The sequence below is a fragment of the Anopheles gambiae genome, chromosome 2 (genome assembly GCF_943734735.2).
Source record: "Anopheles gambiae chromosome 2, idAnoGambNW_F1_1, whole genome shotgun sequence".
Lineage (NCBI taxonomy): Eukaryota > Metazoa > Arthropoda > Insecta > Diptera > Culicidae > Anopheles > Anopheles gambiae.
This window is the reverse complement of record NC_064601.1, coordinates 87,052,324-87,075,466: the sequence shown is the minus strand read 5'-3', so window position 1 is coordinate 87,075,466 and position 23,143 is coordinate 87,052,324. Positions and strand designations below refer to the sequence as shown.

The 23,143-nt window shown below is 46.1% G+C and overlaps 1 protein-coding gene across 1 annotated transcript; it reads left to right on the top strand.

Annotated features, from left to right (window-relative positions):
• The first annotated feature begins 3,546 nt into the window (after positions 1–3,546).
• On the top strand, positions 3,547–22,284 carry LOC1276329 (neurotactin). The gene is made up of 3 exons (XM_061643254.1): positions 3,547–3,823; positions 17,876–19,068; positions 19,568–22,284. Exons 2-3 carry the CDS (start codon positions 17,955–17,957, stop codon positions 21,130–21,132), a joined length of 2,679 nt encoding a protein of 892 aa, XP_061499238.1. The 5' UTR covers positions 3,547–3,823; positions 17,876–17,954; the 3' UTR covers positions 21,133–22,284.
• The last annotated feature ends 859 nt before the right edge of the window (positions 22,285–23,143 follow it).

Genomic DNA, 23,143 nt, shown 5'->3' with positions numbered 1-23,143 from the left:
TTCATCCATAACAGATCATTTTTAAATAATTAAATCACCTCACGGTGATGTAAACGATGGCTTTTAATTACTTTCCCCTGCTGGCTACGACCTTTCGTGATACGTGTAAATTGGAATCAATTTAATCAAGGCACATTTTTACTTCTGCCCTCATTTGCATAGTCACTTGGCTTCACTTTAATTTCAATAATTTTTATACATCCTAAAAATAGCTCACTCATCGCAACAAATGCACTTCCGTGCACGTGCACACAACGATAACAATCCAATCAATTTGCCATCAACAATTTCCCATCCATTTCGTCCTCTTTCGCTTCTCGCTCTCCCTGCTGCCCTTTCTGCTGGCTCATTTTATTATCCTGTACACGCTTCCCCACCCAGTGACTTATTGATGCAAAAAAATAAAGCTTCTTTTGATGCTCCCCAACCGTGTAAGAAAAAAAGGTACCTTTTGCCCATTCTCTACCATCATTGCCTGCCGCACCGGATGTGTGTCCCGCACAGAACCGGCTCCTGCAGCCAGTAGGAGCAGCACTGCATGGGGGGAAACTGCATTTCACTATCGTGTGCAACCGATCGGTGGGATTTCCGGTGGCATAGCACCGGAGCACCCATGGAACCCAACCCATCGCTTGGGCTTATTTTATCGCCATTTTATGCAACGGTCACGCTCCTCACAAACAAACACACACACACACATACACTCGAGGCGTAGAAACTCATTACAATGTCGCCCAGCTCGGCGTGTACCGGTGGTTCACCGGTAATGGCGTGTTGGCCATAATTACAAGCACACAGCCACCAAGCAACCGTATGTACGCTTGGGTCGTCGCTTGCAAGCGAACTGCATCGGTGCGCAGCGGAACGCAAAAAAAAAACGCCCTCCTCATTCCCCTTTTGTGTAATGTCCGTGAAAATCGGTCCCGATCGATAGAGAGGAGGAAGCAGCATGCGCACCCGTTTTGTTGTTGCTCGCCTCCTAACCCCGACCAGGGAGAGACTCGAGGGAGGCTCTTTACATTGAACTTGGCCCTCGTTTTTGGTGTGTGTGTTTATTTTGCGATATGGTTGTGAACCGACAGCGCCCAGACAGCGAAGGCTTCAAATTTCGCATTAAACTGTGTTCGCAGGTGTGGTGTGCCAATAAGCGGGAGCTGAAGGGGTTTTTCATTTCGTGTCAACCATCGGTTAGTTGTTTACTAACTTTCCATTCGGACGCCTAGACAGCGCGGCAAGCAAGTGACATTGGCACGCTATCGTGCTTACTTGCAAACATTCATTCTTTTTGTATGCAGGAAAAGGGTGCTGTGTGGTCGTAGAGGAGTGGGTGTGATGTATTTGCCCTTCTTTGTTTCCGTTTTGGGAAGGAGGCCGGTTTGGTTTGTTGTTGTAAGGCTTCGATTTCTACAGCACAGAATTTCCATTTGCGCCGGGAGTCTTCACTCGCCCGGAAGTTATCGCGCCACGGAAGCCTTAAGAAGCGTCCATAAACAACCGCACCGGTGTGCAACTACTTACCACTGCCCAACTTGCCACTTGCAACGCTACTGCAACGGAAAACAGGGGAACAAATAAATCTCCACCCCAGCTCCCCAGGCTTCCCGGGATTTTCCACGATGCGCACACGATAAAACTGGGGATGGGTGTGGAAAGTGGCGGGTGCAAACTGAGGGTGTTTCTCAGCCCCATTTGCCGCTATTGTAACCTTTTCCGATGCACCAAACTTTGCGTCGGGAGTGTGTGTAAGACGGTGATTGGAAAAAGGCGGAAAACTTGTAAGTGCATTTTGCATCGGGCGAAGCAGAAGCGAGGAAAGATTATCCGCCGTTGGTGGGTTGTGCAGCATCGTCATACGCTGCACATTCACACCCACCGTTTCTTTGTGCCGTAGAGTGAAGGTTTAGCCGTGTGGATAAACATTACTTAATTGTTGGCTGTAGAACAATGGGATAAACTTGCAGCTACTGCTGCTCAGGGTGTGTAGGAGAGACTAGGGCAGATAAGATAGGAGGATTGCTGCCTTTGTTTGCAGGGTTTGAGGTGCTTCTTGCACACACACCTTTTTGCCATTTCTGGTTGCAGATGGTTATCGTCTTTGTTGTGCAGCAGGAAAAAGTAACTGGAAATGGTACACACACACATAAGACCATAAGAGCGAATAAAGGGAAATCAGGGCAGATAGTTTGTAGATGATTTGTTACCATTTTGCCCTTTGAAAGAGCGATTTCAGTTATAGATTTATATATTTTTTTTAAATTTAATAGACATCAAAAGCCCATTTTCTGTTGGGGTTGAGTTAGTTCACTAACCTTTCGGCGGGCGCATTTCGTCGTTACCATCACCAGTAAGAAACAGTTTACTCTTTATCTCTTTCTCCCTGTTTGCTGCTACTCCACGCCCCACATGAAGGGCTCTCGAGTAAGTAAAGTTCTAGTCTACCCTTCCGTTTTTCTCCCCGCTTTTTTCAAATTACCGGATATAAGGTCGGCTTTACCGAAAGTCTCTCTGTGCCGTGTGAGTGTGTGTTTTTTTACTTCTCCCTACAGACCCTACTGTAGCCCTTTCTTATTGCGTGATGATGTGCAATTTTGCTGTCCAAAAGCGAAACGGACCGAACTTTTCTTTCCTCCTCCTCCCCTTTTGGTCGTGCAATATAGTTTCCGGCTCGTCTCCAATCTTCAATCGTTGTTCCAGTTGCCGGTGGTGGTGGTGCTAAATGCTAAATGGTTTGCCATTTGCTCTAGCTTCGTTTGCTGCATGTGGGAGGGGGGGACACTCTTTTTTTACCAAACAAATTAGTCTGCATATCGTTTTGTTTTGATTGCTTTGCAGCTCATCAGACAGTTGTTCGGCTTTGTTTTGTGTCTGTTTTGCAACCAAAATTGTTTCTGAGCATGCAATCAAGCATTGCTAGCAGCCAGTATGTTTGAGCAACAGAGTTTGAAGGGGTTTTTGAGCACTGAAAGCAATTTCTAATTCAAAAAAAGGATGTCTTTTTCGATTAGATATATGTATGATAAAATTGTATGAAAACTCAGTTTGAAATTTATTATAAATTTATACCTGTAGAAGCGTAGAAGCGAGAGAAATCGATTATTGAACACACTTTTTCAATTTTCATCTTTTTTAATATGCCTGTAGTATAATTACCCAATATTTTAGGGTTAAATGATATGTCCCTATGAGCTGGAGTTCCAATCTTCAGTCAATTATACGGCACCCTCTGCTTTAATTGACCGTTTTATACGCTCAAAGGGCTGTTTTTAATATATTGTTTATATTGTTTTTAAAATCAACATTTAATTATGCCTTCAACAATCACAACAACTGTACAATAAAATTGCGCCATTTTAAATTAATTATAACCTGCCCTCCAAAACAACAGGCTCTACTTCTGTCACACATTAAACATATGCTACCGGCAAACTCATTAAATTCTCATAAAGCACTACGTCGTCACCAGATCACCTTTGCGTGTGATGTTTGAAATTTGCATTAAAATCCGATTCTTGTTTCCATTCCACGCGCTAATTAAATAATATTTTTCTCTATTCTCCCCTCCCCCATTTATACAGCTCTCGAGAAACTGTGGCTACGGTCTCACCTTTGATGAGTCTTCTTCGGTCGATGCCGGACGGTTAGTGCAGCCTTTTTCTAAGCATCCCAGCCCCAGCGAAACCGGTAAAAGCGAGCGGTTCGGACTCGCTCTGGTTTTTGTGTGTTTTGTTTTTATCGTCCCCGGAATCGGAACCGAACTGTGAATCCGGCAGAGTTCTAGCGAAACGAGATATATTTATATACATCCCCGTAACGGACACAACAGGTAAGTGTCTATGTTTTTTTTCGGGCGGTCAGTTGCTTTTATGTAATTTTTAAAACGCGAGGGAACAAAACACAATTATTGCGCCGCTTCACGCAGCGCGCGGGCAGCGCAAACCAACCGGCAAACGGGCCGATGCGTGTACGCAACCACAATGTCCACGTGTGGAATTTGTAGCTCAGCGTGTTCGACGTCACGTGAGCGCTCGGTATGCCGGTTACAAGATCAAAACATTGCGTTTGAACATAAAATGGTTCTAAAATCTGGACGGCGGTATGTTGTGATCCTGCAGTGTGTACGCGAGGTCATCGTTGTTCTTCGAATAAAGGAATAGGGCTTTTCTCTTGAAAAATTATGAAACACAACCATGTCATTATGAACGGTTGAAGTTCAATTGTACAAACTGACTCTCGGAGCCTTCTCTCTCTCTCTCTCATTTCCCTATCCTGCCCTTTCCTTTAGTTTTATCTTCTTTGATGATGGAAGAACCACGGCTATGATTATAGCTTTCCTCACACACTAGAGTGCGCCCTCTTTGTACCCAAACCCTCCCCAAATATCAATTATGTACACGACAATTTAAAGCATAGAGAGCGAGATAGAGGGAGAGAGAGAGGGTTGTAAAGCGTTCGGGGGAAATGGGAACAGTATGTAACAAACCGACCGAGAACTCGAACACGTGTAGTACCACCACTGCACTGGACCGGTTAAAATCTCCGACTCGCGTAAGTGGTCGATGGTCGAGTGGTTTGGAGAATAATTACTCGTTCGTGCGTAGTGTGTGTATTATGCCCCGAGCATAATTGTGTTGTTCCTTTCGGTTAAAATAGAACCAAAAAATGGAGGGAAGCAGCGTAGTAAAAGTAAATCAGCTTCGATTTTTATCTTGAAACGATTCCAATGAAGTGTAGAGTGCGCCAACTCTACCTAGCAATTTGGGTCCCATGCTTGTACTCGGTGTGTCCTTGATGGGTGCAATCGATAAAGAAAGGTGTGAGAAAGTGTGAATGGAGCTCTTTTCTCTCCATTATATTCGTATGTTAATTGTGTCCGCCCTGTTTGGGGAAGGTTGCAGAAAGCGACAAAGAGATTGGGAAAAGATTAAACGCTCAAGTTTCCCTTTTTTTATCCAGATGTTCAAAAAACCCACAAAAATAAAGCACCATTTTCGGGTGTCATAAATCTGTATGAAAACCATCACATACACACACACGCGTACATGAACACGCTCACATAATGTGAACAAACCCCGAACAACGATTAAAAAGCATAATTATAATGATTTACTTCGACTAGCGTTTGTTTGTCTCTCGGTTGCTTCCCGCACGAACGCACGCACACACGCACTACCGGGAAGGAAGCAGTATGTTGGAAGCATGAAAAATCAACCCCCTCCCGTGGAACGTGGAGAAAACCCGCGGAGAAAGAAATTATAACTGTGTAGAACAAAACCTTCATTTAATAACGTCATCGTTTTCCTTTTGCGGTGGAATGGTGAGCTGCCGGTTTTGCTGAACGGAATTTTCACGCTTGCGGTTGAGTTTTTGAAGTTTTATTCCTAACGTAGGGTATGGTGAGGGAGGAAGGAGAATGGAAGCAACGGTTCCATTTAAAAAGCAAAAAGATCGCCCGTTGATTGGTGGGGCGAGAGATTTAAACCGATTTGTTGTGTGCCAGCAAAGGGACAGCAAAGGAAGAAAGTCGATCCAATTCCAAGGTTCGGACGGTTCCCTGGGTACTTTTAAATGGAAACATATGTTCTCTTATGTGCGGCGATGTTATGTTGCCGTGGGACAACGTGGGGTCATAATATGCCGATCGGTAGTGGTGCAGTTGTGTTTACTGACTCATGTAATGTTTGGCAGCAATCAAAATTTAGATCCAAAGTGGTAAGGGGAAAGTAAAGCAGTAAATGAAGAGTTATGAGCTTTGTGATTTGAGGCTGTGCATCGTAAACGACTCGTCGGGATTTATTTACTCGATTAGCTCATTTATTCTAGCTCTTTGTATTGATTAAGAGTATAAATAAATAATTAATTATTATTTAATAATTGGTTGAAATCAATTTAGTAAAATATTCAATATCGTTTATTGAAACGTAAATCAGCATGTGAAGAATTTTGTTTGGAGAATAAAACGTTCTTTGACATGTTTTGACGTGGATTGGCCGAATTGCTCAAAAGATTTAACGCTGTGTTGTTGCAAGAAAGAACGCGTACCTAAACCTCACTTGGACTCAAGTTTTCTGGAGCTAATGATTGGATCGTCGAAGCTACAATGTTTTGGCTGGAGCAAATTATTTATTTTTTTCTTAAATTGTATGCCTATTTTCACAAGGTGTTAGATATATGACCAATTCTAGATCAAACTTCATCTTAAATGTGGAATTTGGACCGTAAATGTCACTCTACTTTAAACTCTCTTTCCGCGATCCATCAAAGAAAAGTCATCACTATTCTCTTCTCATCACAATTTGTGCCGACTTTTCCACAACTCCGCCATAAAAGGCGCAAACCTCAAATAAAGAACTCTTATGCCTCTCCGATGCTTTGATGAAATGTCTGCTCGTCTCCATTAATGCTTGCTGGCGTATTTGTAGCATACCCTGTGCCATAGCCCCCTCACCGGTAACCCCGATTGCCCCGATTGTCGTCATAATGGACAGGAGGCCTCCTTTGTTGTCCATCACACCCGAGTCACGGGGATGCAAATCCCTTTTCCTCTGGCTACGGCTATCCCATGGACGAGCAGCATAAGAAGGCGCATGCTTTGGACTGCTGGCCTGCTGTGGGACAGGAAATGAATGAATGATCCCCTTCTGGCTGTGTATTTTTGCAACAAAAGAATCACGAAGCGAAGGTGAAAGTGAGAAGACGGGGGGAGCTGGGGAACGACGATTCTGAAGATGCTGCTTGGTGGATGGACGTTGATGCTAATAAAATTCAATTTACGAATCCTGTGTAGCAGCTTGAACTTGAAGCCATTGACCATTGTCGTTGATGGCGACGGCGGCAGCGGTCCCTGCCCAGGGTACTTGCAGGGCTCGGTCATCATCAGGCGCGTCATTAGCCGGCTTGTTCCGATGCCCTTCCGTCAACCGATGGAATGGGAATAAATGTCTTTCTATAGCCAGTCCCCAGTGTGTTAACCAATGACAATCTTTGGGGTCGCTTTGGAGCCCTTACACGAATCCCCCTGCGAGCGGTAATGTGCTCTGCGGTGTGCTGAGAGGTGTGAGTGTGTGTGCGAGAGGAGGAATCCAATTACCAACATACACGCTACAGCACGCACTACATGACAGCATTAATCCCTCGCGCGGACGCGCTGCACCGCAAGTTTTTGATGTACGCTGCGCTTGCGCTAAGACGATTTCACCGGCAACTCGCCGATATCCCTCACCGTCTCGATGAAAAACTGACCGACAGGCAATAAATTACAATATACATATACTTTTATTTCTCTTTTCTCTCCTACGGCAGCAAATGCCTTCACTTTTCTTATTGCACTTGATTGCACGCTGCGGTTGTCCACCAGCAGAAATTAAAGCGACCTGCCGCGGCTCACCGACTCACGATCTTTGGAGCCCGTGGCAATGAAGCTATCTTCAGGGCGAACCTTACGCTGGAGCGTCTTTAGCGGGCAGCAAGAGTAAAGCGGACAATTTTTCTTTCTGGTTCACTCGCGCCCCCGTGTCACGTTGAACCTTTCTTCTGGAAGGCTGGAGCAACTAACCAACGGCGCCTCGTCTCTTTGAATGCGAGTGAGCTACGGTTGTCGACGAATTTAGCCTGATGATTTATTTTACGACGCCTCCGGACGCTCTGATCTCGTCTTAGGAGCGGTGTCTATCCGAGGGGGAAATGTGGAATCAAACTTCTTCTTTACAACGAAAAAAAAGAGGAAGCAGCATGTTTGATGCGGGTCAGATGCCGTACGCATCGCTTTGCGGCAGTCGCTCTGGAGGGAGATAAATTTGACGCTAGTCAAAAATCGGCTACTGTCGACGGGTGCTGTGATCATCGCGTGTGTGGCGTCGGTACTGCAGTAACCATGAATCATGTGCCCGGTCTCGGACAACAAACTGGATTGCATCTCCAGAGTGTGCAGTATGGGAGAAAGGCGGGGAGAAAGTAAACATATGGATTTACTCTGCCAAAGGCACTGCACTGCTGTCTCGATCGTGCCCTTCCAACTTGGGACGATCTTGGGTTTGATAGCACACGCGTAACTATTGAGGAATGTCTACGAGGTCTAATGAAGAGAGAGAGAGAAAATGATGGCGTTAATTGTAGAAAGACACAAACCAGACCTTTAAACCAGGTTTAAACAGACAGTTCGCTTTTGAAGGTGAAGTTGAAAATGAGCAGTTTGTGATGAGTCTGGAAAAACTCTTCCTCTCTGCCAATGTCACCGCGAGCGGTTCATGCGGCATTGATGAACATAGATCTTCGGAACATTTGGTAAGGTGATACGGAGCGCGGAGCGTTTTGTTTATACACGATTTCAACGATGTTTTGATTTAAAGCTATCCGATTACCACACTTCCGAAGGGGTTGGAAGTGATGCAATGCGATAAGTGATGCACACAGAAATCTGCTGACGAGGATCGCATTTCAAACGCATTTGCTACCGTTGAAGGTCACTGTCACTGTCAGGATTATTGAATTTATTGAAATAATAATCATTAAAAAAAAAGATCGATCATAACCTTAACGATTAGTGAGGTCCGATGCCTTGAACATATGTTCTTTTTGCCATACATAAAACATATACAAATCATTCAGACGTGTGTTTCTTCCTCATTCGTTCAAAATTATTAATTACCCTCTTAATGATCGTCACGAGCATAGTATTCCAAAAACACCCTTTTTAGCCCTTTGTATTCTCTCTAAAAAAACACCGAACGTTCTACCGACTTAATTGCCTCATATTAACAGCTGAACAGTCTTGAGAACGAGGACGAAATAAATTAACTGTCAGTACAGGATTTCACTCAACACGCGGCCGGAACTAGTTGAGACTCATTTGCCCCTTTACAATGTGACGTAGAGAACTGTCCCCACTCCCCTCTAACCCTGACAAGCACAGCTGACGCTTTCTCAGTGCACAAAAATAGCCTTTTCTTCGGGAATGTTTTATTCCGCTACGGGGTGGTACTTTTTCCGATTCCGAGAGAGTGATAGTCGCTTGTTAGGTGTTTTTTTTCGTTTTGGGTTTCCAAGAACACATATACAATTTAGGTTGATAAATCGAGAACCCATCGTTCACACTACTTTTCAGCGCCCACGCTTGGCCTATCCGACACGACGAAGATCCAGCGGATAAGTCTCCTAAGAGGGGGAATGTTTAAGTTTCGAACAGAAAATGACAAAGTTTTCCTTCCTGTCAACACTTGCTCCACTCACACCTACTAACGCCTCTGTCTTCACGAAAAAAGAGCCTTCTAATGAGATCTAATTTGTTGAAAGAACGAAGGAACGTACCAAAACTGTGTTTCCAAAAGCAAAACTTTCACTTTGTGTGCTCATGTTGCCCTTCCAAAAGAACACACAACTCGTGCCGTATCGTTATCTCGTTCCGTTTTGTCATTCGAATGGCGGCGCACATATAGGTATCGACGTCGGCAGGACGACTCGGGGAACGGCGCAAAACCTTACAAGCGCCCTCCAATGAATTTTTGGCTAACGACACTCTATTACCAGCCTGCTACCGGCGACAGTACACTACGTACGGCACACGTTTTGCTCCCCCCTCGTCCCCTCCGAGGATCATATTTCACGGCCAGTACTTCACTTTATGAAGTTTCACTTAAAAAAGCCGACTTATTAGCTCCACTCGAAGCGTCCACTTGTGTGAGGTATGTGTTACACCTTACCGAATCGGAAGTGATTGTGATGTGAAGGGGAAGCTCTCCCTCCCGCTAATACCAACGGCAAAAAGGCTTTTGCAGTTCTCTGTCCTTCTTTTCCCCCGCTTTTTGAGGTAACTCCAGGTGTGCGGGCCTCTACTCCCTTGGGTTGTAATCGCTTATCGAGAGGAGGGATTGTGTGCTGCTGAAACACGATAACTTTACGTGCCTGCGCTCTTCCCTTGCCGTATTTTTTTTTTTTTGTCAATGGATCAATTACAAAAACCCTGATGGTTCTTCATTGAGACGTGCTTGAGCGCAGAACGCACGCACGCACGCACAGGACGCCACGCAATGGTAGTGCTGGATAGGTGAGCACCCACTAGTAAGGTTCTTGTGTTACGCTGCACCTGACATAACGCTCTCTGGAGCTATTGAACAAACAAGGGGGATAATTGTTGAATAAAGAACTGCTCTGTACTGACGAAGCTAACTCACTGGATTTCATAGGGATATTTTGAGGATAATGATTAGTATTGAAAGAAATCTTGATGTTTGGTAATCAAGTCAGTGACATCATTAAGATCACTTGATCTCTACTTGTCTAGGAGCTACACACCCAACACAACTCCCTCGGTCATAACTTATCTCGGTGGCAGCTAAAATCTCACCACAACAGTGCCGTTAACGTCTCATTTAGATAATGCTCCGAGTAGAGTGGCCGGATATTGGAGAAGAAGTCATTGTCGAATTCCTGGCATAGCTGTAAACTGCAGTGGGATAGTGCACGATCTCCACCGCATCTATGCGTGAGGAAGTAACATTACGGTAGGGTAGAAACTATGCTCTCCGTTAAGAGCATTCCTGGAAGGGTTTCGAAATGACACGCTTCCCCGAGTATGTTGTTCCGGGCTTGTATTTTCTGTTAGTGTGTACGTCTAGTGAATTGAGATGTCTTGCCCATTGCGTCCAATCGCAATGTGAGTTGGAGCTCTCTGTATAGTTCAGTGCATTATTTACGAGCCAGTTTTCGTTTGTTGCGTGCACGTCTTAAGTGAATTGTTCTCAGCTTGCCGATGAAGAAGATGACGCCCTTCTTGTTCTGGTGGTGGTGCGATGTTAAGTTTCCGTTCACACTCCGACGTCAAAGACGTGCGGTGGTGTGCGCGCCACTATTTACAATGGAGAAAGGAAAATAAACAGCTTCTATCGCTCTCTAGCAAGCGCCGACTGCTGGTGCTGGTTTGTAGAAAGATGCTTTCTTTCTCCGTATGAATTAACAGTTTCTGTGAGGAAATGCTAGGAAATCTTTAACGCTCCAGTACAGTGATCGTCGTGAAGTGACAAGCTAACTGTAACAGATGGACGTGTCAACACACACACGCACGGTTCGTTAGAGCTTAGGTCCAACGGTTCGGCGGAGAATGCATCTCCCATCCCATGTCGAGCTAATTGTTGGGAAAAAGTGCAGTACAGTCTTTACTGCACGCTCCTCTTTTTCTCTCTCTGTAGCACTTTACTTCCGCAGTCGGACCAGTTGGGTGTAATTAAGGTTAAAAATGCCACCAACGCGTAGTAACTCCGTGTCACTTTGACGTCGGGGGGGAACCCTCCCGATAAGCGAAAAGTGAGCGCACGCGAATGGCACGAGGACTCGCCCCAGCTCCAATAGATAACATCAGTGTTAGCGTAAATAGAAAACAACTGCTGGGTGAGGTTCGGCGGAGGGCGTCGGACACATAAATTATACCACGGAAGCTAACGAGCGATCGGCATGGGGTCGTCCCCCACTTAATTAAGCGTGTGTCGCTTTTTTCTGTTTGCTTGCTTGCCATGTACAACCGACACGTGAGGGGGGTAGCTGTGGCGGATTGCGTTCTGTTCTGTTCGGACAGATCGGACAGCTGATTGCGGGAGCCTTACTTTGATCGATGGAACCTTAATCCCCATGTTGTTGTCAGCAGCCCTACTCCCCGGTGAGTGGAAAAGGTGTAAGCAAAAACATTAAATTTGATTACAATACGGGCCTACGCAACCCCTTCCGGTGTGAGTTTAATTTCCCCCCAATTTTGATTTGTTTTCTCATTCCCGAAAGGGTGACAATTATGGTAATGTGGTTAAATTGTTGCCGCCGCCGCCGCTGCCGATCGATTGTCTATTAACTGTCATTACACACAGGTGTTTGCTCGTGTGGGGGCCTTTTTTTTAGGAAGTGTAACTAAAAGAGAGAAAACCCGGCGGATACGGGCACCGAGAGAACGAAACGGTCACCAATTCCATCGTTTACTTTCATTTCCTGCTTCTCGTGACGACGACCACGATCACAGTGTGTGTGTAGCTTTGAGAACGAATTGTGTCGGAAGAGCACAATCGATGTATCTTGTAGTTCCGGTTTGCACGCTTAGTTCGATTTGGTGTGATCTTCCGGTTTTTTTGTTTGTTGAGGAAGACACAACAAAAAACGTTACAAACGATTTTATTTGGTTTGATTTGGACGCTTCAATGTGCATAAAATGTCTTCAACTTTAGAGTGCGGTTGGTACAATCAAATTTGGTCCTTCGAATCGGATAATTCATTTTGACACATTTGCGTTGTCATGTGTTTCAGATATTACAAAAAAGAACTCATCTTAAAACCCAACCCAAACTCTTTGCTTTAGACGAACAAATCCCAGCATCATTTTCTTTTTCCTTTTCTCTCTATTTCTTCCACCCGCGAACGAACCGTACGCATTGCGTCGGTGTCATGTACGGACCTATAAATTTCCATTTGTTTGTTTATGTAGTTCACACCCAAACAAGAGCGTCGTGGTCAACAATCCTTTCCTGTGCGCGTTTCCAGCGAGCGACGCATACAGTTGAACATATTGTTAGTCGTCCGCTTCTTGAGAGAAACGGGGATTTCGAGAAAACACAAAAATGAAGCAAACCGACACCACAAGGATCAACTGATCGAATCCGATCGAGCCCTTGCGGCACACAAAGATGTGTGTTTCTCCACTATCCCTTTATGTTCCTAAGTTCGTTCGAGGACCGTTTTTAAGTTTCGTTTTCGATAAGTAAAGCACCCCCCCCCCCCCCCCCCCCTGTCGTAAGATCGCGACGAAGTACGGAGACGAAAACAACAACAAAAAGGATCATAAATTTCCCAACTTCCCTCCATACGCTGCTTGGAAAGCCCGACGACGACCACGCAATGTTCAACGTCCTTTCGCTTTTTTGTCGTGTTTCTTGTGTGCATGGTATCGATTCACGGCGTAGAAAGATCAACCGACACACATTGCCTTCCTTATGCTGCAAGCTAATCGTCATCGATCCCTGGAGGGCGTAGGGGAACCACTGATTATAGGAGGGATTTTCTGTGCTTTGTGAACCAGCAGCTTCTTCTAAATCATAAATTGAACCCCCTCTGACTTGCTGAACTTTCTTTCCTTCCTTTTGTGGGCGATTTCAATGTACAATCTTTAGCATCTTCGAGATTGTTTGAGTTATTTCTCCAACTTCTTTCTCTGCTGCAGAGACGAACGAAAGCGAAGCATCTAATAGAAGACGATTCGAATGTCGATTAAAGGTCTGTACTAAATTAAACATCAAATGACTCTAAATGTCCACCCATAAAAAGTGCCCATCCGGTTGGTACCTTCTTTTAGAGGAACTTGATCTTACTTTACCTTCACCGGCAGGATGTTAGCTATTTTAATGTTAAACCAAGGCGTATGGTGCATTAGATGCTGTGGTTTCATCTTCTTCGTAAAAAAGAAAGAACAAGATGCTAAGAGAACATGCGACCCCACATTACGTGACATCGCCGGGGAGCCAGAATGCATTGGTTTAATTGATTTTTTATGCTGATGATCGTGCGTTCGAGATCTCGGGTAGGTCATTCTATGACCTGAATCTGATCCACCGTATGGAAGTTCCACCGCATTCCGTGTAGATCGTATCGCCCAGAGGGTCTCTGATGATCTTTTAAACCATCATTCCAGCACCTTTTGAAGAAGTATTGGTAGATCTTTCGCTCTGTACTAGGTCTTGCGATTGAAATCTAGCCCACTAGTTGTCCCGGCCAATGCTACTCCGTGAGAGCTGGAGAACTTTTCCATATTGGGAGTTTACTTCAGAGGGAAAACAATTTAGGTGTCATAAAAAATATGAATGTCTAGTAAAAGAACCCTTTTTTCCCCCTGTTTCTCTATTCAAACTCCTAGCAAACGCTCTCCTCGCATGAGGTTGAATTCTATAGGCACTTAAGGCTAGACGGGCTAGAGTTCAGCCCCGACATACAGCCCACTGGTGGATGTGGTGGTACTTTGATGTTGTTTACTTTGGTCAACATCACCATCATCGTCACCACCGCCGACCCCGACAATAACCTCCTATGCTTGCCCTCCTTTCTTTTATGGTGGAAAGGCACACTCTTTGTGTTTCCCTTTTCTCGTTTATTACTTTTGTAAGTCTTTGAGGCGTTAGAATATCCCGGGAGAGCATTATGAAAATAAGCAAAAACAAAACAGAATAGCCACAAATTTAACCCCTTCTTGACACTCCGTACAGTCGGGGGTTGGAGTGGACCATCTGAGCTGCTGATGCTTTCGGGGAAGTTGTGTGTTAAGTATTGAATTGAAATCCTAGGCCCTATGGAGGAACGACGGGTGTGGTGGAGTACGGAGATAGAAATTACCCGTTAAAGGGAAGACATTTGCATGAGTCACACGGTGGACAATTGTGGCTGATTAACCCGACAAACCGCCTCGAGGAGGAGGGTTCTGAGAACATCTGAATCTTGTTTTTGAAGCCCTATTTTGCTTTGGGATGAATCATAACTTCGACTCAGCTTTAATGGATGACACAAACCAACAGGTTTTTGCTCAGTGTTTGGATGTTCTGAAAAAGCTTGTTCCAGAGTTCCTGAGGCCAACATGTGTGTACATGCCGTTCGTCAAACGCTTCTAAAACAATTACCATTCTCAATTATAATTATCGTGTCGACATGAACCATTTTGATACATTCGACATAAATTAAATGGAATGCAAATGACACTAGGCACCATACCATGGCGGTGTGTCTCTATTTGGTCTATGTCCTTCCCTGTGCGTCGGTATAAATGCTCAATCTATACAGTACGGTCCCGTGAGAATTGCGCTCGCCTTGTAGCCTGTTGCACTGAATCATTCTCTCTGCTGCACCGATTGTAATCTAATTGAACGGCCCGGCTCTTCAGTCCTCCGGTGCCCAGCGTTGGCCTGCGTAATTGAACATCCATTGTCGGCATACAGCTTCCATGGCGGCATACGACCCCGGCATACGACTACTGGTCTTGTCAACAAGATCACACTTTCGGGGCGTGAGGCTACTGAGCCCACTGTGATGCACCATTTCGGGGATTGGATGTTTAATTAAAACATAATAGCTTTGGCTCGGTCGCTTGGCCACTTCTGTAGCGGATCCAACGGGAGAGATGTGCATTCCATGCCCTGCCACGACGAAGAAGCCACAGCTTTTGATACAATTTGCTCAATTTGGTAGGCGAGGGTTCATGGGATCATAAATAAATCTGTTTTTATTTCGCCTTTCTTGTGGGGTTTGGGGTGTGATATTGAGAATAAATTTGGAATTTATACCCCGCAAACATGAAGGTACCGGCATATGATGGCTTTTTAGGTTTTAGGTGCGTTGCATTATTTATGAGTGCCTCGAGCCCTTGATTTGCTTCAATTAAAACCCCCGGTTGAGCCCCGGGACCGTAGGCTCGAATTTATCGAACAAGTGCGAGATTTGCCTTTCTCTAGGCTGTAATTCGTTGTAACAAATTGGAAGGTTTTGTATCGTTGTCTAATCCTCAACTTGATTTCTTTGATCAAGGTAAAACCTTTCACGAATCACGCGCAAGAAACAAATTGCCCCTTTAAACAGTGTCTAAAAGATCACTTCCGTGCGCTGCGGTCGTGTGCTTGGGAAAAGCAAATCAATCCATTTCGTGCCATCTAGAAAGATCGCTTTTCCCCACCCGACGCTTGACCCGTGCCTTTTTCCGTGCTGTGGAAAATTTGGCTCAATTTTTCACCCATTTTGCACACTTTGGACGGAGAGAGAGAGAGAGAGAGAGAGAGAGATGAATCGACGATGGCGCAAAACGTTGAAGCCGATGAAGCCGTCGTAAATTGGCTTGCCATATTAACCGAATGACCGGAATTGGACGCGCTGAAACGATTGAAGATTGCTCCTTTCTCTGGCAACAAAATGAAGCAGTAAACAGCAGTAAAAACAGGCACAAGAAAACCTTCCACCAGACGCTGCGTGGTGCGCATATTTCATAATCTGCAGCTAAGTGGTTGCTGCAGCGAAAAAAGCAGCCTCAATCGTGAGAGATTGAGCGATCAGATGGAATGAAAGCGCTGTGTGTGCGTTTTTTTTTCCTTCCACATTTTCATCGTTTCTGGAACTCTGCGCCGCGCGCGATTCAGGTGCACCACCAACAGCTGGTTTGAAATCGATAAAAAAGGTGGGAAACATCCGTCTTGCCCGCACTCCCGTACTCCCGTAAAGAATATGTGTATAGAGCCAGGAAAAATAAACCGGACCGTAATCGGGGCCAGGTCGGGAAATTGTTCGCGGCAAGGGGCGGCAAATAATTATCACCGAGCATTACCTACTTTCGATCACAGCGTACTGGCAGCACACTTTACTGCCGTGATCCCAGCTTTTTACCGATCGCGCGAAATCAGGTCCAGCGGGAGAAGAGAGCTCATCCAGAATCATCTGGAGCATCGGCAGCAGGCTGTGGTGCAGGAAGGAGTAGAATTTAAATTGCAATCGATAGATTAAGACTAAGGAATGGAACGGAACGAGTTTACAGCCACTAACATGCCAGGCCAGGTATGCTGAGGCAGGCTTAAAACCCTCACAGATCGAGGTCAGCTGCACGCGAAACTGACCGTAAAAGGCTATAAAACCGTGGCAGCACTCGTTTAATGGAACACACCTGTTGTTGTCCAGGCAACGGGCAGCAGTCGCGTCCAGGCAACAGGGCTCGGCAATCGGGATATTCATGGATCAAAGGAATAGAACGTTAGGAGACTAAATTCATTGTCGATGATTTTTGCATATTTTTTTCATTTATTCTTTTTTTGACCAATAAGTTGCATTACTTCTTCCTCTGGCCAATGTGGTTCAATGCAACCTTTTTTGGGAAGAAACCTGGGATAAGTTGACACTTTATACACATTGTACGATGAATTACTGGATTAGCTAGACATCTGAGGGACCGCAAGAGCTGGTAATGGAGATGTTTATGGAGTTTTTTTTTTTTTAATTTCTGCATATTTATGATCATAGTTAAGAAAACCTTGATTTATTATGCAATTAGATCAAATTCCTCGAAAATTAAAATAGGCCCAAGAATTGTCCAAATTCTGGTTCGTCTAAATCACGGTGTCAATTATGTTGGACTTTATTTTGTGCTTAAAATCATTACAAATAACATATATGTATTAGTTTTACCTATTTCCGAATTAAAGTTGAAGTATATTGCATAGCGTTTGTGCAAAAATTTTGTTGTGACTTGATAAATAATTCATAGCTATTCAATGAGGAAAGCAAATAAATATTGTTAGTAGCAAAAAGCCATTTTCGTCTGCAGGTAATGGTATTATTACATCATTAATCGTTACATCGTTAAAAAGTACATCATTCCTAAATAATGTAAACTTTACCTCATTTTTTTCGAAAGTTGCATTGTAAGCCAAAAACAGTATTTAGTATGAAAAGATTGCCGACCCCTGGCGAAAAAGGTTTATGATTTTGCGATGCTCTCTCACCCAATGCCCGCAAGCAATCAACCCGATCTCTTCGGGCTATTCTAATTTTATTTTCCCCGAACAACTCACTACCATCAAGGATCGTAACTTTTACGATCGCTAACGCTGTGTATAGTTTTATGGCACCATTCCTTCAACCGTTTGGCGATTTATAAACCGGCTAAGAAGCTCCCGGGCTCTGTCCCTGTCACCTGCCGATAAGGTCCTAATCTTTGACCGAGATTGCACTCCAAAATCACGCCCCAGGGCTGTTCGGTTCGCGTTCGCGGGATATTAATGAGATTTCGCTACGCCCTACTTATGACGCATTCCCGTCTGATGTGCACCGCCCTTAAGAGTGTCATCGTACTAATGAGATTACTTCTGTTGCTCTTCCTCCTCCCCCCCAGGGTCTGTTAACGCTTTAAACCCGAGCGACCAGCGACAAAGCACAAAAGCTTGCCACCGGAGCAGCAGCAGCGTGTCACGATGGGTGAAACCGACGAGAAGGAAACCGCACCGGCGGCAACGACAAACGATACGACCAAACCGGAAACGCCGCAACCAACCGCCGACGGGCCCGAGGTAGAGGCGAAGGAGACGGAAAAGCTGCTGCCGGAGCCGGAACCGAAACGTTCGCCCGTCGCGCAGGCAGGAAACCCCCAATCGAAGGCAGCGAGCAGTGAGAATGTGGCCAATGGGGAGGAAATCATCAACATACCGGAGGAGGCACTAGCAGATGGGGCGGACAAGGACGGTAAGAAGGACGCCGCCGCGACGGAGCAAGAACCGACCGAAACTGGCAAGCCGGACAAACCGAACAAGGTGCAGGCGGAGGAGCGCGAGGTGAAGCCGAAGAAGGTGCCGGCCGGTGCGTTCAAGCTGCCCGGCTTCTTCAACAAGAACAAGGACAAACCGAAGGAGGCGGACGGCGCGGACAACGAGCTGCTGGAGAAGCACGGCGGTGAGAATGGCGGAGAGGCTAAGGAGAAGGCGGCAGCCGAGGAGGGTAAGCCGGGCGAGGAGAAACCGAAGCGCACCGGTGGGTTCTTTGCCAACCTGAAGCTGCGCAATCCATTCGCCAAGAAACCGGCCGCGACGGACGCGACCGGAGAAGCGGCTGCGGACAAGGAGGCAGGTGAAGAGGAGGAAAAGGATGAGGTGACGGCCGAAGCAACGGATAAGCCGGCAGACGCGGAAGCAGCCGGAGATGCGGCGGAAGAGAAGAAACCGGCGGCAGAAGGCGACGAACCCGAAGTACAGGCACCGAAGAAGGGATTGCTGGAGGCGCTGCGCGTTCCGCTCGCGAGCATCATCCCCAAACGATTCAAACCGGTGTCAGGCGGCGAACCCGACGATGACATTGAGCTGGGCAAAACGCCGAAGAACCGGGCCGGACTGGCGTCGATGGAAACGCTGGACGATTCGCTGAAGGATGCGGACACGAAGGACACGGTGGATGCGAAGGGAGCGAATGGAACGGACGGTGAGGCGCTGGTGAAGCCGGACGATAAGGAGGCGAAGGATAAGGCGGCCGAAGCGGAGGAGGACGCACAGGAGCGTAGTTTGCTGCAGCGGGTGCAGTCCTACCGGTGCTCAGTTGGTAAGTTGGCAAAGATCTTGTGATCTTCAAGCGATCTAGCAAAATTTCAGGGGTTTCGGTGGTTCTCATCATTTTGGCACACTTTTTGGACTTTATGGCACTTATATCATGGTCTGTCAAATCAATAACTTGACTTGAATGTATCTAACGTCATACGGGGTCGAGAAAGTACGCCAACCCTATCAGATCATGTGAAACCCCCTGTGAGATAACTTAATTAGAGTTGAATAACACCGACTAATGCATGGAAACTTCAAAGAGAGTCTTTGAATCTGAATCTCAAACTTTTACATTCATTTATCTTCAAAGATTTAAAGAATTTTGAAATAATCCTCACAAAATTTGTTTTTTACAAGGATCAGAAATTCATGAATTATAAATCTTTGAAGATTCGAAGTTCTATAAACTCATCACTGAAGATTCATATGGATAGATCTTTACGAAAGATTTATGATGTACTATACTAAACCTAACTTTACACTCCCTTTCTTTCCCGCAGATGACATCGCCATCATTGCCGGTGTGGTAATCTTCCTGATCCTGGTCGCACTGATCATTGCCTTCACGTTCGTGGGTAAGAGTGAACCAATCACCGCGCCCGTGCGCGACGGCAAGTACATCGAAACCGTGACAAACTGTGGCCGCGTCGAGGGCATACTGGAGGATGGGTCGTTCGCGTTCCGTGGCATCCCGTACGCGGTACCCCCGGTCGGTCCAAACCGCTGGAAGGCGGCCCAACCGATCGAAAGCATCGAAAACTGCTGGAACGGTACGCTGAAGGCACACAACTCGACGCCCGTCTGCTGGCAGATCTACGCCGACGGTAAGGTGGACGGTGCCGAGGACTGTCTCACGCTGGACGTCATCACACCGCACGTACGGTACGACAATCCGCTGCCAGTGGTGGTGCTGGTCGGTGCCGAATCGTTCACCGGTGACTCACCCGGCAAGTTGCGCCCATCGACACGCTACGCCCGCGCACGCGATGTCATCTTCGTGCGGCCCAACTTCCGGCTCAATGTGTTTGGTTTTCTCGCGCTCGAGCAGCTCACGAAGAGCACTCACCCACCGACCTCGGGCAATTACGGGTTGACCGATCTGATCGTCGCGCTCAAGTGGATTCAGCTGAACATCCCGCACTTTGGCGGTGATCCCAAGTCGGTGACGCTGTTCGGACATCGGGCCGGCGGTACGATCGTGACGGCGCTGGCCTCGTCCAACAAGACGAGCAAGCTGTTTGCCCGCACCTGGATCTCGTCCGGTGCCGCCATCTTCCCGGGCAACCCGCTGGCCGAATCGGAGAAGGAGAACGCGCTGTACATGAGCAAGATTCGCTGCGAGGATAGCAACTGTCTGATGGAGAAGGAGGATGAGGAGATTCTGGACGCGGTGCCGGACGTGTGGCGTCGTACGTTCCCCGATCTGCCGGCCGCGGACGAGAATGCAACGGCCCGGCACGAGTGGCTGGTGCTGGACGGTAACATCATGCAGCAGCATCCGGCCGACGTGTGGAGTGCGGACGTGTCGAACAACGTGCGGTACGTGATCGGGTCGACGACGCACGAAGCGCACAACACGAAGCTGCACCTGAAGTACACCGAGTGGACGCCGGAGCTGGTGACGCGCCACGTCAACGAGAGTGTGGTGGGCCGGTTGGGCCTTACGGAGGAAGCGCTGCGTCGGTACAACGCAACATACCAAGGGCTGGTGGCGATGGTGTCCGACATCCGCACGATCTGTCCCCTGCTGACGATCACGCAGAAGCTGCAGAGCTCCCAGTTTTACGTCGTGTCGCAGACGGGCGGTGAGCTGGGCATTGCCGACGTCGACTCGGACGTGCAGGCCATCCTGGGCCGGTACGAGCCGAAGACGCCCGAGCAGCGGCGGTATGTGTCCGCGATCCAGCAGCTGTTCTACCATTACGTCTCGCACGGTGAGATCAAGCACGAGCTGCGGAAAAAGCTGCTCGACATTGGGCAGGATGCGCTGCCCACGTACAACACCGACAACTGCCTGTTCTGGATCAAGAACGATGTTGTGCCGCGTTACGCACGGTTAGATTAAGGCGAAAGGCACCTGATGGGCGTGTAAGCTGACCAAAAAACATAAAGAATCAACGACTAAATGCGGTATTGCGGGAAGATTACACTGTCATGCTGTCTTTTTGTACTACGGACTGGATGGCAATTTTTTTGGAGCGTACGAGACGGAACAGTTCTGCTCGCAGATAAGACAGAAACTCCCGCGGATATTATGAACTCTATACAATCTTTGAGACGCCAGATGACCAGTTATACACTACTATACAGTTATACAAGTATAATAATAATCGTGTAGTCGAGATCATATGAGACCAGACCAGGTGCTGTGTCAGTATTGCGGTGGGCGCGCACGCGTTACAGTAACTTACTTGCCAAAAGCGGGTCCACCAATCCAGCATCCGATCCAGCTCAAACAAATGAAGGTTAATTGTACCGTGGAGCGAGTTTCCATCGCAACGGATTGCCACTTTTTTCGTGACAGTGTTTAATAGGTAGCGCTTCTTTTTTTGTAGCAGCTAGATAGCAGATGGTAATTCCATTTTTCTATTACCACCTTTGACGAGGGCATTAGTATAGCACACTTTGTACGTGCGTCCTTCTCCCCTCAACCCTATGAGCTAAAGCGTTTATAGTGAAGGAGCAGTAAGCGGGCAAATTTTGATAAAAAACATTTTTCTCCCCCCATATGATATCTTGTGGCGTTCCACTGATAAGGAAATTAGTTGTAGCTGTGTTAGTTGTGGTAAGCGACAGTATTCTAAACCGTGGATGTTGTTACACCTATCACCAACAACAGACTCTTCTCATCCATTAGAACACACCTTTCATATACCTCCCGATGATCACTCAACGATCGTTCGAGGAACTACTGCTCGTAGCTTTCAAAACATTGAATTCAGACAAATTACGCTTTTAAAATAATGTTCTACTCAATCTCCGCTCTGTTATGTTCGTACATTCGGTATTAGGCATATAAGAGCAATCGCTTCGCGCGCAGAACCGGGTTTGACAAGCCTGGCAACATTCGTTTCGTTTCCCTTCTCTCTCTATCGCTTTGAGTATAATTTATTTCGTTTTAGTACTAGTACTAGAATATGTTTCCTTTTATCATCCTACCCTACCCCACCCCACACACTTACATAGCTTCGCCAATTGCTTACAACACAACAAAAACGAGCCTTTTTATAGAGAAAGCGAAGTAACGGTCTGCTAGAGAAAGGCTGTTTTAATTTATATTGCATAAAACAAACACGTAATAACATGTTCAATTTATACAACTAGCGCGTGTTGCGCATTGAAAAGAACCAAGAAGAATTTCCCATTTTTTAACAAATCGCAAACCCTTTTTGCTAGTGTATTGAAAGCGTAGGACAGTGGAAAAGAAGCTGTGCATTGGGGGAGACGATCGTAGCAAATAGTGAACGATGATGTTGAAGCAGAACTAATAATAATAATATAATAATTCGAAAGAGAGGGAGTGAAAAACATAAAAAACAAACAAATATTACATACAAAACAAAGCAAATTGTGTAAACTATCGCAACAAAGCCGAAAGAGAGACATATGTGTAGTGTACTGATGATCAGTGCCGGATCGGGCAGGATACTTGATGAGAGGGTGACCCGATCCGAATGTGATTAGATAACTAGAACAAAAGATAACAGAACAGAGTGCAGAAGAAGCAAAAGAGCAAGCGACGGCAGCGGTGGTATTAGTGAGCGTAATTTTAGCCTGAAGAAACTTCTCCCTTTTCCTCCCTTCTTTACTGCAACAGACAGCATCCTATACCGTCGTGTATTTGTTGTAATTTATATTCTATTTGGTAGGTTTTAATTACGATATAAATATATGTGTATGTACGTACTCTAGTTTATGGGTCCACATTTGAAATCGGAGGCAGAGAGAATACATGCGCAATTTTCCCTTCGTATCCTCCACTGATGATCGCTTGCGTATATGTATATGTTTATATGCTAAAAGAAGAATTGCTAGCCCTTGCACACATTGTTCTGTTTTTTTTCTTATTTTCGCTT